Source organism: Sorex fumeus, unplaced genomic scaffold (genome assembly GCF_029834395.1).
Source record: "Sorex fumeus unplaced genomic scaffold, SorFum_2.1 ptg000041l, whole genome shotgun sequence".
NCBI classification, from domain to species: Eukaryota; Metazoa; Chordata; class Mammalia; order Eulipotyphla; family Soricidae; genus Sorex; species Sorex fumeus.
Window position 1 is genome coordinate 3,733,098 of NW_026606098.1, and position 15,110 is coordinate 3,748,207.

A 15,110-nucleotide genomic window follows, 5' to 3' on the forward strand; every position below is an offset into this window, starting at 1 on the left:
ATTTTAAAAGTCACCAATAGAAATAATACTTATAATATGTCATATAGAATAAGTGCAATCAGTAAATGCTTGTGAACACTGATCCTCAGAAACCAACAGGAAATCTCAAATGTGTAAATTCTATAAGTTTACTTCATGTGCGCATTTCTTTAGGGGTCTTCCGAGCAGTGCTCAGAGGCCCCTCCCAGTGACTCTCAGCTAACCACACTGACAGTTTGATGCAGGGACCCAAGCTCTGGTGCTGGGTCATTGCAGTTGTGTCTGTGGATCTCACAGGACCACAGCTGCATACTGTGACACTCAGTAATCATATGGTGCTGAGGATCAAATCTGGAACTGGCTGCATGCAAGATACATGCCTGAGCCCCTGTCCTGTCTCTCTGGCCCCACATTCACTCATTCCTTAGTTGATGACTACTGACAACTTCCTGTCTCAGGTATATGAAGCCTTGGCTTAAAATGCAGAGTTTGTTGCATGTGTGTGTTTGAATGGAATAGTGCAAATTTTATGAATTTTGGCTATATTTCTAACAGGTCAAGCAACTCCCTCTGGAGGTCTTCTGCTTGGACGCCATATACCCTTCCCTCCCCTTACCTCTGACGATGAGCTGGCTTTGGTGCTCCACTGCGGCAGCCTCGTTCCGGGCGATGCAGGTGTAATTCCCGTTGTGCATCAGGGAGAGGTTGGAAATCCGCAGGGAGCTCGTGAAGTCGATATTGTCAATGGTGACTCCCAGGCTGGCTGGGATTGGCCGCCCGTCTTTCTGCCAGGTGATGGTGATGGGTAAGTCCCCTGAGACCACAACACATGGAATGAAGACTCGCTGTCCAATAGAGAATCTCGGAAACTCAAAGGGTTGTATAAAAGGTGGAACTGGAAGAAAGGAGAAGAATCAAGGTACTAGAGGAAATGTGATAAGGGATGCCCTGCCCACCCCAATCCCATTTTCTTTGACTCCTTCTTGATGTCATTGCAAGGGAAAGAATCAATGCTTCAGCATGTGAATCCACAGACTGGTGGAAGATGTAAAATTGCCCTCATGTACTGAGATTTTCCACTGAACTTGCTAGTTTTAAACCATATGGGACCATATATAACTAAACGTGGAGGTTGCACAAATCTGTTTCAAAATAAATCTCCTGGTGATTTCCTGAAAGTCAGCATCTTATTTGTATACATATTTGTTTTTGTTTTGGGATCACACCCAAGGGTTCTCAGGGCTTACTCCTGGCTCTGTGTTCAGGGATCACTCATGAACCAGACAGGGTGCTGGGGATTGAACCTGAGTCAGCAGCATGCAAGGGAAATGCCCTACTCTCTGTACTATTGCTTCACCTCCTGTATACCTATTTTATATGCCTATATACCTGGAGTTCCATAAAAATTTCTCGGACCCAAGGGGTCATGGATGGGAAAAAATTTAAGATGCCCTACTCTGTAGAAAAGCAAGGCTTGACTGCTGATCTTCAGCAAATAGACCTAATTTATTTTGATCATTTCTTAATGTTTCCTAATAAGTTTTGAACAAAATAAGTACTTCCAACTTTGTGCTCTGCCATACAAATATGATAAAAGGAGAGTCTGGGTGTTCTCCCATAGAAACCTTTTGTGCATTATGTGTCTGGAGCAGATTATTCCTGCTTTGCTAACACAACCCTACAGTGAGGACTGTGTGCTTTGACAACTTCATGTTTTGCTAATAGTTGTACTTTAAACGTGCTGAAGAAGCAAGTGTGAAACATTTTTCATTCTCAATATCTAACTCGGAGCACATATGAATAAATGTTCTTTTAGAATAATCACCTCCTCAGTCTGCACCCCCTGGATTTACTCATATGTGGCCATGCCCTTAAATTGCATGCTGCTCTCTGGCCAATTTTCCGAGTAGTTGAGATATGCAACTAATAAGAATAAGGTTATAGCCTTCAGCCTGACCATCTGTGGACATAGCATTGCTAGGTTTGGAAAGTCTCTTCCTGGCTTAATTTTCCTGATAAACTCTTTTTTCTCTTTTTTGCTTTTTGGGTCACACCCGGTAATGCACAGGGGTTACTCCTGGCTTTGCACTCAGGAATTACTCCTGGCGATGCTCAGGGGACCATATGGGATATTGGGAATTGAAGCCAAGTTGGCCACATGCAAAGCAAAAGCCCTCCCCGCTGTAGTATCATTCCAACCCCTAACCTCTTAATTTTCCCCTCTTTTCTGAGACCTGCCTTTCCTCCTAAATGCCTCACAAGGTCCTGGTAATATAAAGTGGTTCAAATGGCTCCAGAGAGGTCAAGTGGCGATTCTGCCTCTGTTAACTTATTTGCTATGGGGTTGCAGGCATTTTCTCTATTCTGTCCCAATAAACCCCATATAATGGGTCTTCTCCATGAATAGGAGAGTCCACTTCATGTTGGGGGAAGAAGAGACTCAAACATGTCCCTCTCTTCTTGGCAGTGGAACTGCATCAATACTGAGTGAAAGCTCACACTTTGACGTTGGGTTTCTCAACGCTTAGAACTAAGCAAGGTGGCAAACTAAGATTGTAAAGCTCTTAATAGCTGACTAGAGATCACTTCTACACCTGGTGATTTTATAGATGAAGTGAGTAAATAACAGAATGTTTGCAGAATTTATTAGTCAAGTCAGTGACCACGTCGTTTCATTTTCCAACTTTGGGGAGAAGTATGGGATCCAGTTGAGAAACAACAGGATGGAAACTCACTCACTCACTCACTCACTCACTCACTCACTCACTCACTCACTCATTCTTCCAGAGCATTCAATGAGCACTGATAACATGCTCAGTAACATTGTGTGGGCCAGGCAGAGAGCAATGAACGATATCAGCTCTGCCTAGTGGAACTTAATGCAGAGTCATAGGTGATGAATACCAACAAAGAAGCAATTCCCCTATTTACTATAACAGTGACAACAACTACTACAACTCATACTACTTCTGTACTCTTTAGAAATAAGTTGGGGTCTAGAACTCAAAATTGAACATGCCAGCGGCAGGAGCAATAGTATAGCAGGTAGGGCATTTGCTTTGCACACAGCCAATTTGGGTTTGATCTCAGAATCACATATGGTCCCCAATGCACCACTGGGGGTAATTCCTGAGTCAAAGCCAGGAGTAACTCCTGAGCACTGTGAAGTGTGCCCCCCCCCCCAATGGAAAGTACCACTATAGTAGTAAGAATTAAGAACCAGTAGCTCAAGTTAGGGCTCACCAGAGAAATAAATAAGCCAACAAGTAGGTAAAAATAGTGAAGAGATAGAGAATTGCATCCATGTCAGAGCTGCTATGGCTTCTCCAGAGATGGCTGGAGTTTTAGGTCTGTAATAAGTCATTCTGAGAAGGCCGATGCAGGCAATACAATGAAAACCTGTTCTCTGACTACTCCAGCAAGCTATTGTCCAAGATTCTACTCGCAGTGTATCATCGGATGACTTGTCTGAGCAGCGTGATTTATGCACCTGCCTGTTTCCTCAGGAAGACTAACCCAGAGGACTAGGGACATTTCTGTTTCTTACAAGTAGTGAAATAAGTCACGTTCTGGACACTTTTTTTTCTTTTTGGGTCATACCTGACGATGCTCAGGGGTTACCCCTGGTTTTACACTCAGGAACCACTCCTGGCGGTGCTCAGGGGACCATATGGGATGCTGGGAATTGAACCCGGGTTGGCCATGTGCAAGGCAAACACCCTACCTGCTGTGCTATTGATCCAGCCCCATACTCAGGACACTTTGATTGCAGTACAGTTCAGTTCATGAACCTAAGTTTTGGAGTTGATGATGGTTGTGTGTTCACTCACATGTCAGTCCATTCTGAAGGTCTGAGCAGAAGGAGATATACCCTTCCCAGGATAAAACAATGATGAGATGGCAGAGACAAGGGGTGGGGCTTGGGGAGGTGCAATTCACAGAGAACTTAGACCCAGCACTCCCCACTACCAGTTCCACTGAGCCAACGATACTCCTTGTGAGAGGGCAAGTGGCCAGCTGGAGAGAGACTCAGACTTGGTCTTGCTGATCCAGGCACGCAGTCAGTGACAATTCCTAGATATTGTGTGAGCTGGTTCTCCTGAGCTGGGAGAGGTAAGTCAGGAGATGTGGGGCCAAGTGGCACACCATGAACTAAACTGCCTTTCTGGAGTCTGGTGCTGTTGGAGCAGGAGAGGCATGAGTTGGGAGGATGTTACATATTACATAAAGCGAGGTACGGGGGCAGCTGACGCTTCCCGCAAACAGAACCAGAAGTACATCCATGCAAGCATGGCTGATCTGTAAACCCTGTTTGGTCTCAATCCCAAACTTCCTTTGTGAGTCTCAATAAATTGATGTTCATGGACAACACAATTTGGAAAAGGCAAGATTGAGCAAGCAGGAAAGTTCTGGCCCTGCAGCTGCCGGGAAGCAGGGGGTGGGGTAGGACTTTGCCTGGTGTGCGGTGGGGACAACCGGATGGTTTGCTTATAAGATAATAGGGTGTCATGTGTGACGTGTGCACATTAGTTAAAACCCAGACAGTAGAACTGTTAAATGTGTCTGTTCTTCCTTAGGCACAGATTGGAAATTCCCCCATTACATTTACACAGTTAAGTGGGAGATTTGGGTGCTTTTAGAGAAATTTCCACTGTGGATTATGGAAAGTCTCTAAGGAAGAAGATGTTACCCCGCCTTCTTTTCTTTTTGCTTGTTTCTCTGAAAGGCAGGAGAGAATTCTACCACTGAACCACCAATGGACTGGAGCGATAGCACAGCGGTAGGGCCTTTGCCTTGCACAAAGCCGACATGGCCAACCCGAGTTTGATTCCTCCGCCCCTCTCAGAGAGCCCGGCAAGCTACCGAGAGTATCTCACCCACACGGCAAAGCCTGGCAAGCTACCCGTGGCATATTCGATATGCCAAACACAGTAACAACAAGTCTCACGATGGAGACGTTACTGGGCCTGCTCGAGCAAATCGATGAACAACGGGAGGACAGTGACAATGCCAGTGACAGTGCTCTGAAAGGCAAGTTTAATGAGCGAAACAGTGAACTGGGGTTTCAGATTACACTACCATCACCTTTCATTAAGGTGTTTCCATGGTAACCTAACCGCCTGGCCTTCTAATTTCCTTTTTTAAAATTCAGCATTTCAGTGTTTCTGAATTAACCCCAACAAGTTGAATCTTCCTAAAACATGGTTGAGGCCATGTCCCTCTGTTTCAATAATTTCCCTCACTTTAGGATGGAGAAGGAAGACTGAACACTCTAAGGTTTGATCTCTGTGTTCAGGTGAACCCATCTGTGCTCTTGTCGGAGTTTTCTTTGACTCAGCTGTGTGGAGTTGTAGAGTGGGAGGGATGGAACCTTGTCTCTTGCCCAGCGCCCACCTGATCCCCATTCCCACCCCGACGACCTAGTGGGAAAGCCCTAAATCCTGGTGTTATAATCTTTCATGCTCCAGGGTACTTTAAGATGAAGCTTGGTTTTTTTCTGGCAAACCTTTCTGGACACCAGTCCTCCCATCCCTCCTGATACTGCTCCTTGGCCTGTCCCTGTTTCCTGAACACAGTCTGCCCATCTCTGACTGAACTGTCTCTGAAATTGGAGTGTCCACTGTTCTTCCTGAACAGTTCTGCATCTTTTTCTTGCCCTGCTGCTTCCAGACCCCCCATGAGAGCCTGTGATGTCGGGTCCATCCTAGCCTCTCATCTGCATGTCATCCCACGACCAGGCCTGTTGGCAGCACCGTCCTATTATTACTTGATCTCATTAACAGCAGATTCACAGATATTAATGGAATAAATTAAATAAATCACAAGAATGAAATCTCTAAAGTGATTCTTTGAGTTAAAATTGTTTTGATGACCAAAGTCCAGTCCTATTATACCATGGTCATTCACTGGGAGAATTTTCATTTCTTATTTGAAATGTGGGGCTAATGTTATTAGACAGAGTGGCAGTAATTGGATGACCCGGTGTTTTTAGAAAAGAGCTGTGCGACGTCTGTGGGGAAGGCAGGAGCTGATAGGCATGGGGACACGAGCTATAGATTTGGTTCAAGAAAGGATGTGTTTCTCCATTCCAGGAGTGACATCAGCTGGTCTCCTGGCTAAGGATTAGGGTTGGGGGGGGGGGCGGGGGCTATTTTACCCTAACTTACGATTCCTCTGAAGTCAATTCTTTTCTTTTTACTTTGTTTTCTTTGGGGGTCACCCCTAGTGGATACTCAGGACTTCCTCCTGGTTCTGTGCTCAGTGATCACTCCTGGTGGGGGTCAGGGAACCATATGTGGTACAGGGAATCAAACCCTGGTCAGCTGCATGCAAGGAAAATGCTTTTCCTGCCATATATACCTTCTTTCCATGTTTTTAATCCATTTTTTACCATGATCAGAATAAAATAATGTGTTTCATTATGCTGTGTTTTATTTTTTTAAAAGAAGACCCCCTAGGGGCTGGAGCAATAGCACAGTGGGTAGGGTGTTTGCCTTGCATGTGGCTGACCCAGGTTCAATTCCCAGCATCCCATATGGTCCCCTGAGCACTGCCACGGGTAATTACTGAGTGCAGAACCAGGAGTAACCCTGTGCATCACCAGGTGTGACCTAAAAAGCACAAAAAAATAAAAAATAAAAATAAGGCCCTGTATCCATGACCAACCCTGCAGTTCTGTTCATCTGCAAGATACAGATGCATGATAGAAATGATAGAAGCAAGGGGAAAACAGTTTGAAAGTAGAAGATTGATAGTGCCCCCCAAATGGTCATTCTTAGTTTGTACTTAAGAGGTGTGGTCAGTGTTTAGAACAGAAATTTTATCTATGTCTATATGGGGCTCTGCATATTCAGACGTTCAGTATGTTACTGTGCTAATGATTTAATTTAAAAAAACCCTATTACTAAGTAGACGTGCCCTTCTATTTGCTCATCACATAGGAGTCACATCTATGCAATTGGGGTTGAAACTCTTTCCACAGGGACCTGCTCCATGCTTTTTCGGTCAGATGCATCTGCCTGTACAAACACCTGCATACCTCAGACTCTCTAGTTCTTCGTGGCGAAGATTCAGACAAGATGACTTCCAGCCCTGATCTGTCCTAACCCATAGAATTCTGGCAAAAGACGGTGGAAATTCATCTAAGCATTAAAAAAAATCTCTTACACACAACTTGAAAATTTTAGGTCTGCAAAGCCTGGGTATTAGATATTGCCAGGTAAAGCACATAACAAGCAAATGGCTCTTTTTTTTTTCTTTTGGGCTGGAGCGATAGCACAGCAGGTAGGGCGTTCGCCTTACAAGCGGCCAACATGGCCAACCCGAGTTCGATTCCTCCGCCCCTCTCGGAGAGCCCGGCAAGCTACCGAGAGTATTTGATATGCCAGACACAGTAACAACAAAGTCTCCAATGGAGACGTTACTGGGCCCGCTCGAGCAAATCGATGATCAACGGGAGGGCCTTTACCTTTACCTTTACCTTTGGGTCACACCTGGCGATGCTCAGGGGTTACTCCTGGTTCTGCACTCAGGAATTACTCCTGGCAGTGCTCAAGGGATCATATTGAGAATTGAACCCGGGTCAGACGCATGCAAGGCAAATGCCCTACCCACTGTACAATCACTCCAGCCCCAAATAGCTCTTTCTTGAAAGTGACATTTTTCACCTTGATTTAATAGCTAGTACAAGGAATTTCAGAGATGTGATAGTAGCATATTTATAAAATCTTGGCATAAACAGAAAATATTATAAACCTAATCATCAATATGTATGTGCCTCTAACTAATGCAAGGCAGAAACAACAAAAACTAAACAAAATCTGGAATATTTTGACTTGAATAATTTTTTTCTTTTTGGGTCACACCCAGTGATGCTCTGGGGTTACTCCTAGCTCTGCACTCAGGAATTACTTCTGGTGGTGCTTGGGGGACCATATGGGATGCTGAGGATTGAAACTGGGTTGGCCACGTGCAAGGCAAACACCCTACCTGCTGTACTATTGCTGTGAATAATTGAATAATTTTTGATGAGATAAAAATTTTATATGTTAAAAGCATCAGAAGTCTCTCACATACGTCAGATTAAAAATTGGATTCAGGCAACACCTTGAAATATAAGCTTATATTAAAACTGTTTAAAGATCTATCATGCAAATGTGAAACAGTAAATAAAAAGAGTTGTTTTCTCATCCTACAATCAATAGTTCAAAACAAATTAACAAGTGTTATAGAAGATAATAGGTCCACCATTACATTTATTTATCTATCTATATGTATATCAATGTCACTGTCCTCCCCTTGTTCATCAATTTGCTCGAGCGGGCCCAGTAACATCTCCATTGTAACACTTGTTACTATGTTTGGCATATCGAATATGTCATGGGTAGCTTGCCAGGCTTTGCCATGTGCAAAAGATGCTCTCGGTAGTTTGCCAGGCTTTCTGAGAGGGGCGGAGGAATCAAATCTGGGTAGGCCAGGTCGGCCTCATGCAAGGCAAATGCACTATCCGCTGTGCTATTGCTCCAACCGATATATGTATATATATGTATATATGTATACATAGCACAGTGGGTAGGGCGTTCGCCTTACAAGCGGCCAACATGGCCGACCCGAGTTCGATTCCTCCGCCCCTCTCGGAGAGCCCGGCAAGCTACCGAGAGTATTCGATATGCCAGACACAGTAACAACAAAGTCTCCAATGGAGACGTTACTGGGCCCGCTCGAGCAAATCGACGATCAACGGGAGGGCCTTTACCTTTACTTTTATATATATATATATATATATATATATATATATATATATATGGAGAATGCGGACATTGATCCCACTAGCTCTCGCATGCTAAGCAAGTGCACTACCATTTGAGCCAATTCCCCGCCACGCTACCAAGAGTATCCCGCCCACACGGCAGAGCCTGGAAAGCTCCCAGTGGTGTATTCAATATGTCAAAAACTAACAATAAGTATCACAATGGAGACATTACTGGTGCCTGCTTGAGCAAATCAATGAACAATGGGAGAACAGTGCTACAGTGCTGTATATACATATATATATATAAGAAAATAAGTATCTTATTCTCTTCCTTATATAAACTCAATTTGATGAATCAATATAAGGAAGAAAATAAGATACTTATATAATACAATTATTAAATTTACTCTAACTTGTTTTGACAAATGTATGTCTGAGAAATATCTTAAAGTGCTTTAAAATAGATGAAACATACATAGGAAACACTTCAATACTTTTCACAGAACTAAAATTGTCTCTGTCCACACTTCTGTAATATTTTGTCTATGTGACAATCCAGGGATATTTAAAATGGCAAGAGAAAATGGAGTCCATATGTATAGAAAGAAGAAATTGAGCACTCACTGCTATGGTATCTATGATTCTTACTATGGATTGAAGATACATCAATAGTGGAAAAATAAACACAGACCAAGTTAGAAAATATGTATCTTCTCTGGACTCAAAGACTTTTAATAAAGATCCCAGCTAAGACAATTGAAGACAAATAGACAACAGATTGTCTCTGAAAAGTTACTCACTACCACTTCTAAACAATAAGAGATTCATATTTATTTATTTATTTACTTATTTAAATTTTTTTTTTTTTTGCATTTTGGGTCACACCTGGTGATGCACAGGGTTTACTCCTGGCTCTGCACTCAGAAGTTACTCCTGGCGGTGCTCAGGGGACCATATGGGATGCTGGGAATCGAACCTGGGTTGGTCGCATGCAAGGCAAATGCCTTACCCGCTGTGCTATCTCTCCAGCCCCAAGAGATTCATATTTATATGGAAGATTAAGAAAATCCAGGAAAACTAATAGGAAGACTGAGGGAAAATGAGCCATGGAAATTTATCAGTGGGAAACCCCAATATCTGGTAATACTCAACCTCACTGCACTGCACTGTATCACTGTCATCACATTGTTCATCTATTTGCTTGAGCAGGCACCAGTAACCTCCATTCATCCCTGTCACGTGCTAGTGTAGCCAAATGGCATCTACTTGCTCCAGGAACACGAAGTGAGACTTGTTGTTACTATTTTTGGTATATTGATTGTGCCACAGAGAGCTTGCCAGACTTTGCCATGCCAGCGGGATACTCTTGGTAGCTTGCTGGGTTCTCCCAAAGGGATGGAGGAATTGAACCCGGGTCAGCCATGTGCAAGGCAAATGCCCTACCCACTGTGCTACTGCTCTCAACCTCACTAGTAATGGAAAAAAATTAAAACTCTATACCCATTAGATTTTTAAAAATCAGAAAGGTGGACAATATCAACCAGCAAAGATGGGAGGAAAATTAATCTCTCATAAATGGTTTGTTATAGCATAAAATGATCAGGAATTAGAGCTGTGCCATTATCAGTGAAATTAAGTTAAATTCTATGATCTGGAGCGATAGCACAGCTGGTAGGGCATTTGCCTTGCATGCAGCCAACATGGTCGACCCAAGTTCGATTCCTCCACCCCTCTCGGAGAGCCCGGCAAGCTACCGAGAGTATCTCACCCGCATGGCAAAGCCTGGCAAGCTACCTGTGATGTATTCGATATGCCAAACACAGTAACAAGTCTCACAATATTACTGGGCCCGCTTGAGCAAATCGATGAACAACGGGAGGACAGTGCTATGATCTAACAGACATATTTCCTGCTCAAATACTTAATATTACATTTGAGCATATATACAAAAATAATAGTAATTGCACCATGGTGTACAGAGTTAAAGAACTGGAACCAAACCAACTTTTCATGCATCTATTAAATGTATGTGTGTGCGTGCGTGTGTGTGTGTGTGTGTGTGTGTGTGTTTGTAGGCACGCAGAAAGTAAATTTTAAATAGATATGTTAAGTACACATATCATACACCTATGGGTCAGGGATGAAAGGTCATTTGAGTTAAAAGTGCATTCTTGGGGTTCACCACAAATTTAATACATAACCTCTTTTTCACTTTTCCTCTAAAAGGTCATCAATATGAATGACAATCTAAATACTTTCCATCCTGGCATCTTTGCCTTCAGTCTTGGCTTCCTACTACAAAAGAGTCAACTTTCCTAAAGCCAGGCATTTGAGTCTTACATCCATTACTGAAGACTTAGACTGAGTCTGGCTCTTTCTTCTTCTGTTTCTTGATTATGCCTAATCTACATTACAGAGTCATTGTGAGTATTAATTAAGGTTACACATATGAAAGTGTTTTGTAAACTCTAAAGTTTTGTATAAATATAAATAGAAGGTGACATTTTTATCTAGCAGTCAATTAACTTTCCTGGCACTGTTGGTCCCTAGCAATTAGAACACTCAATTAGGCACTGCTCAAGTTCAATGTGGCACCTAAAATGAGAAGGAGGGAGCTTTGAAATGTGTTAAATATAACACTGCCTGTTAAATGGAAATGGAGTAAAAGAGGGAATCTTGACTTTCATTTCTCCCTACATGCCTGAAGGTGGGAAGACTGCGTTCTGGCTAGTCAAATATATTTTAGAATCGTTCAAGGAACAGGTACAGCAGGTAGGGTGCTTGTCTTGCATATGGCCAGTCCTGATTCGATCTCAAGCATCCTTTAATGACCACTAAGGAATGACCAGTGAGCTCAACCGGGAGTAAGTACTGAGTACCACTGGGTGTAGCCTCTGAACAAAAGAATATTTGTAGAATTGTTCAAGTTTCAGACATTATCAATAATTAACTTGTTATCTTAGAATGAATCAGATCTTGGATTTTCCCTACAGTTTTCCAAGAAATTTGTTCTAAAAATGAAGGGCCATGATTATTAGCAAAAAAGACATTATTAAAAACTGTATGTTTTCCATTTCTATCTAAAAACACAGACATACATGCATAAATGTAGGCACATGTGTACACATATGCAAACACATCACCTATTTGTACCATGCAAATACACAGAGGTATACATACATGAACACATTTGAACATACATGCACATGCTCTCTCTCTCTCTCTTTCTCTCTCTCTCTCTCTCTCTCTCTCTGTGTGTGTGTGTGTGTGTGTGCTAAAGCAGGGCCTCCCAGAAACAAGAGGAAATTATTTGACCTCACTGCAGCACAATGAATGGAGTGCGAGTGGGCCATCTCTTGGGACACCTTATTTGCTCTTTCAGTTACCTGAATCAAATTCCCACAGGAAAGGCAATGGAGCTAGGATCACAGGACTAAAGTGTAAGAGACGCCCCTCAGAATCCTGACCCATAGGAAGAGTTACTCCGTTTTTCAGTCCTGTATAGACCCTGGGACTTGGATGCGGGGTGTGCTGGCAGTGAGTTCTGGGGAGTGAGATGAGACCTGGTCTGCCACACCAAAGCCAATGACAAGACCATGGAAAAGGTTTAGAAAGACACATGGGCGCAAATAGGGGCAAATGCTTCTTCTGAATCTAGAATAAGTACACTTCCGTCCACACTACTTCAGGTTTTCAAAAGTTCAAAATGGAAATAAGTAAACTGTTAATTGTGTTAGGTAGGAAAACAGTATAATTCTATTATGAAAGAAAGAGTCGTTATAGGTTAGAGATGCCTATTAATGTATTTAGAGGTGTTTTTTTGAATGAGACCAGTTGTAGTTACTGGCTGCAGTTACTGCCTGTCTTCGAAAACTCTTGAGCTAATTTGCCAGCATGGTTTGGAGCATGCCTCAGGCAACTGCAAGCTAACGTCCGAACTCGCAAAGCAGTGCAGAGGTGCGATCAAGGAAGACCTCAAAGAGAGAAGAGCAGAAGTGCTGGTAGATGCGGCAGAAGCTGGGAAAAGTATTCGTAACGCCCGCATGTCCTTCGCCAACTATAAGACCAAGATGACTGCCCTCCGACGTCCTGATGGATCCATCACATCCTCCAGAACGGCAATGGAGAAGATTATCCATGACTTCTACTCAAATCTCTTCGATAGCCATGTCCACTTGCCAACATACCAAATTCCACAGGATGGATATGTCGTTCCCAACGTTCTCCCTTCCGAAATTCGACATGCCATTTCGTTGGTAAAGAAGCAAACAGCACCTGGCCCAGACAAGGTCAGACCTGAACACCTGAAGAACCTGCCTTCAGTACTCATCAATACACTGGCTCAGCTCTTCACTCGCTACCTGTCTGAATGCAAGGTTCCGTCCCAATGGAAAACCAGCAGGACCGTACTACTGTTCAAGAAGGGAGACATCCATGACATTGGCAACTATCACCCGATCTGCCTATTGTCTGTCATCTACAAGTTGTTCACTCGAGTCATCCTAAATAGGATTGGCAGAACACTAGATGAAGGACAACCATGCGAGCAAGACGGGTTCTGCAAAGGATTCAGCACCATCGACCATATCCACACGATAACCAAGCTCACTGAGGTTTCTCGGGAGTTCAAGATGCTGCTCTGTTTAACGTTCATTGATTTAAAGAAGGCCTTTGATTCTGTTGAGACGGAAGAGGTCATTGAAGCCCTAGCCAATCAGGACATTCAAGCCCAATACATCAAGATCCTCTGTGAGCTGTATTGCGGATTCACTACCAGGATCTCACCATTCTACAAAGAAGTGATCGTTGATATCAAGAGAGGGGTTCGGCAGGGTGATACCATTTCACCGAAACTCTTCAGTGCCACCCTTGAGAACATCATGCGACGACTGGAATGGGAAGGAATGGGAGTGAAGATAGATGGTCGGCAACTACACCACCTCTGCTTTGCTGTTTTAATTGTTTTAATAACATTGTTTTAATAACATCAAACATCAGCCAAACGGCACAAATGCTGGCCGACTTTGACCGTGAGTGTGGAAAGGTAGGACTACAGCTGAATCTTACGAAGACAATGGTTATGAGAAACAGCCTCGTTCCTGATGCCCCATTCGTTCTCAATGGAACGACCATCTCCGAATGCAACAGCTATGTGTACCTAGGTCGAGAAGTCAACATGACAAATGATCTGGCACCCGAGCTGCGCAGGAGGAAGAGAGCGGCTTGGAACACCTTCAAGAACGTTGAAGAAATAGCTAAGAGGACGAAGAACCTCTGGCTCCAGGCACATCTCTTTGATTCCACTGTTCTTCCTGCATTAACATATGCCTCAGAGACCTGGGCCCTACGCAAACAGGATGAGAACGCTATTCAGGTTTCCCAAAGAAGAATAGAAAGAGCTATGCTTGGAATATCACGTTTCACTCAAATGAGAGAAAGAATCCAGAGTTCTGACATCCGTCGAGGATCAAGAATCAGGGACGCTGTCTCATTTGCCAAGGTGTTAAAAATCAGATGGGCTGGTCACATAATGCGATTTAAAGACGACCGCTGGACTAGAGCTGTTACCGACTGGATTCCACGGGATGTCAAAAGACTGCGTGGCTGCCCACCTACCAGATGGTCAGACTTCTTCATCAAGATCATGAACGATCGGTTTGAGGCTCTTCATGTTCCCAGAGTGAACAGATGCCATTGGGCTACACTAGCACGCGACAGGGACAAATGGAGACGTTACTGACGCCCGCTCGAGCAAATCGACGACTAATGGGAAGTTAAGTGATTAAGTTAAGAAGTTTTTTTTAAAAAAATATTATATCTATTACTGTCTTGTTTGGAGGTTCTAGCAGGGGAGCGCAGCTACTTGTATACCCTCGACCGAAGACCGGTCCGTCTCTATCCGGGAAGGCCGTCCTCGTCGACCGAGCGCGCAGCTTTGGGAGGGACGCACATGGAGCGGTGAGGGAGGAAGGGGACACCCGCCTAGCCAGCCAGATCAGCCGAATCAACCCTGGCGATCAATGGGGTGACAGATGTCACAGCCAGATCGCCCTCACATCCTGCCGATAGCACAGCGGTAGGGCGTTCACCTTACAAGCGGCCAACATGGCCGACCCAAGTTCGATTCCTCCGTCCCTCTCGGAGAGCCCGGCAAGCTACCGAGAGTATTAGATATGCCAGACACAGTAACAACAAAGTCTCCAATGGAGACGTTACTGGGCCCGCTCGAGCAAATCGACGATCAACGGGAGGGCCTTTACCTTTACCTTACCTTTACTGTCTTGGAAATGCTTCACTTAAACAATATGAACAATAGACCAATGTTATTTCAATATTTATCTATATACAGATATAGTTAGTAAATGTATTCAATATATAC

At 43.7% G+C, this 15,110-nt stretch overlaps 1 protein-coding gene across 3 annotated transcripts in view; it reads right to left on the reverse strand.

Annotated features, from left to right (window-relative positions):
• DSCAM (DS cell adhesion molecule) overlaps positions 1-15,110 on the reverse strand; it is a 647,956-nt gene that overhangs the window by 218,528 nt on the left and 414,318 nt on the right. For all 3 annotated transcript variants that reach the window (XM_056119325.1, XM_056119326.1, XM_056119327.1), the window contains exon 9: positions 596-874. In XM_056119325.1, coding sequence (XP_055975300.1) covers positions 596-874 — 279 coding nt within the window. The remainder of the gene's footprint in view (positions 1-595; positions 875-15,110) is intronic.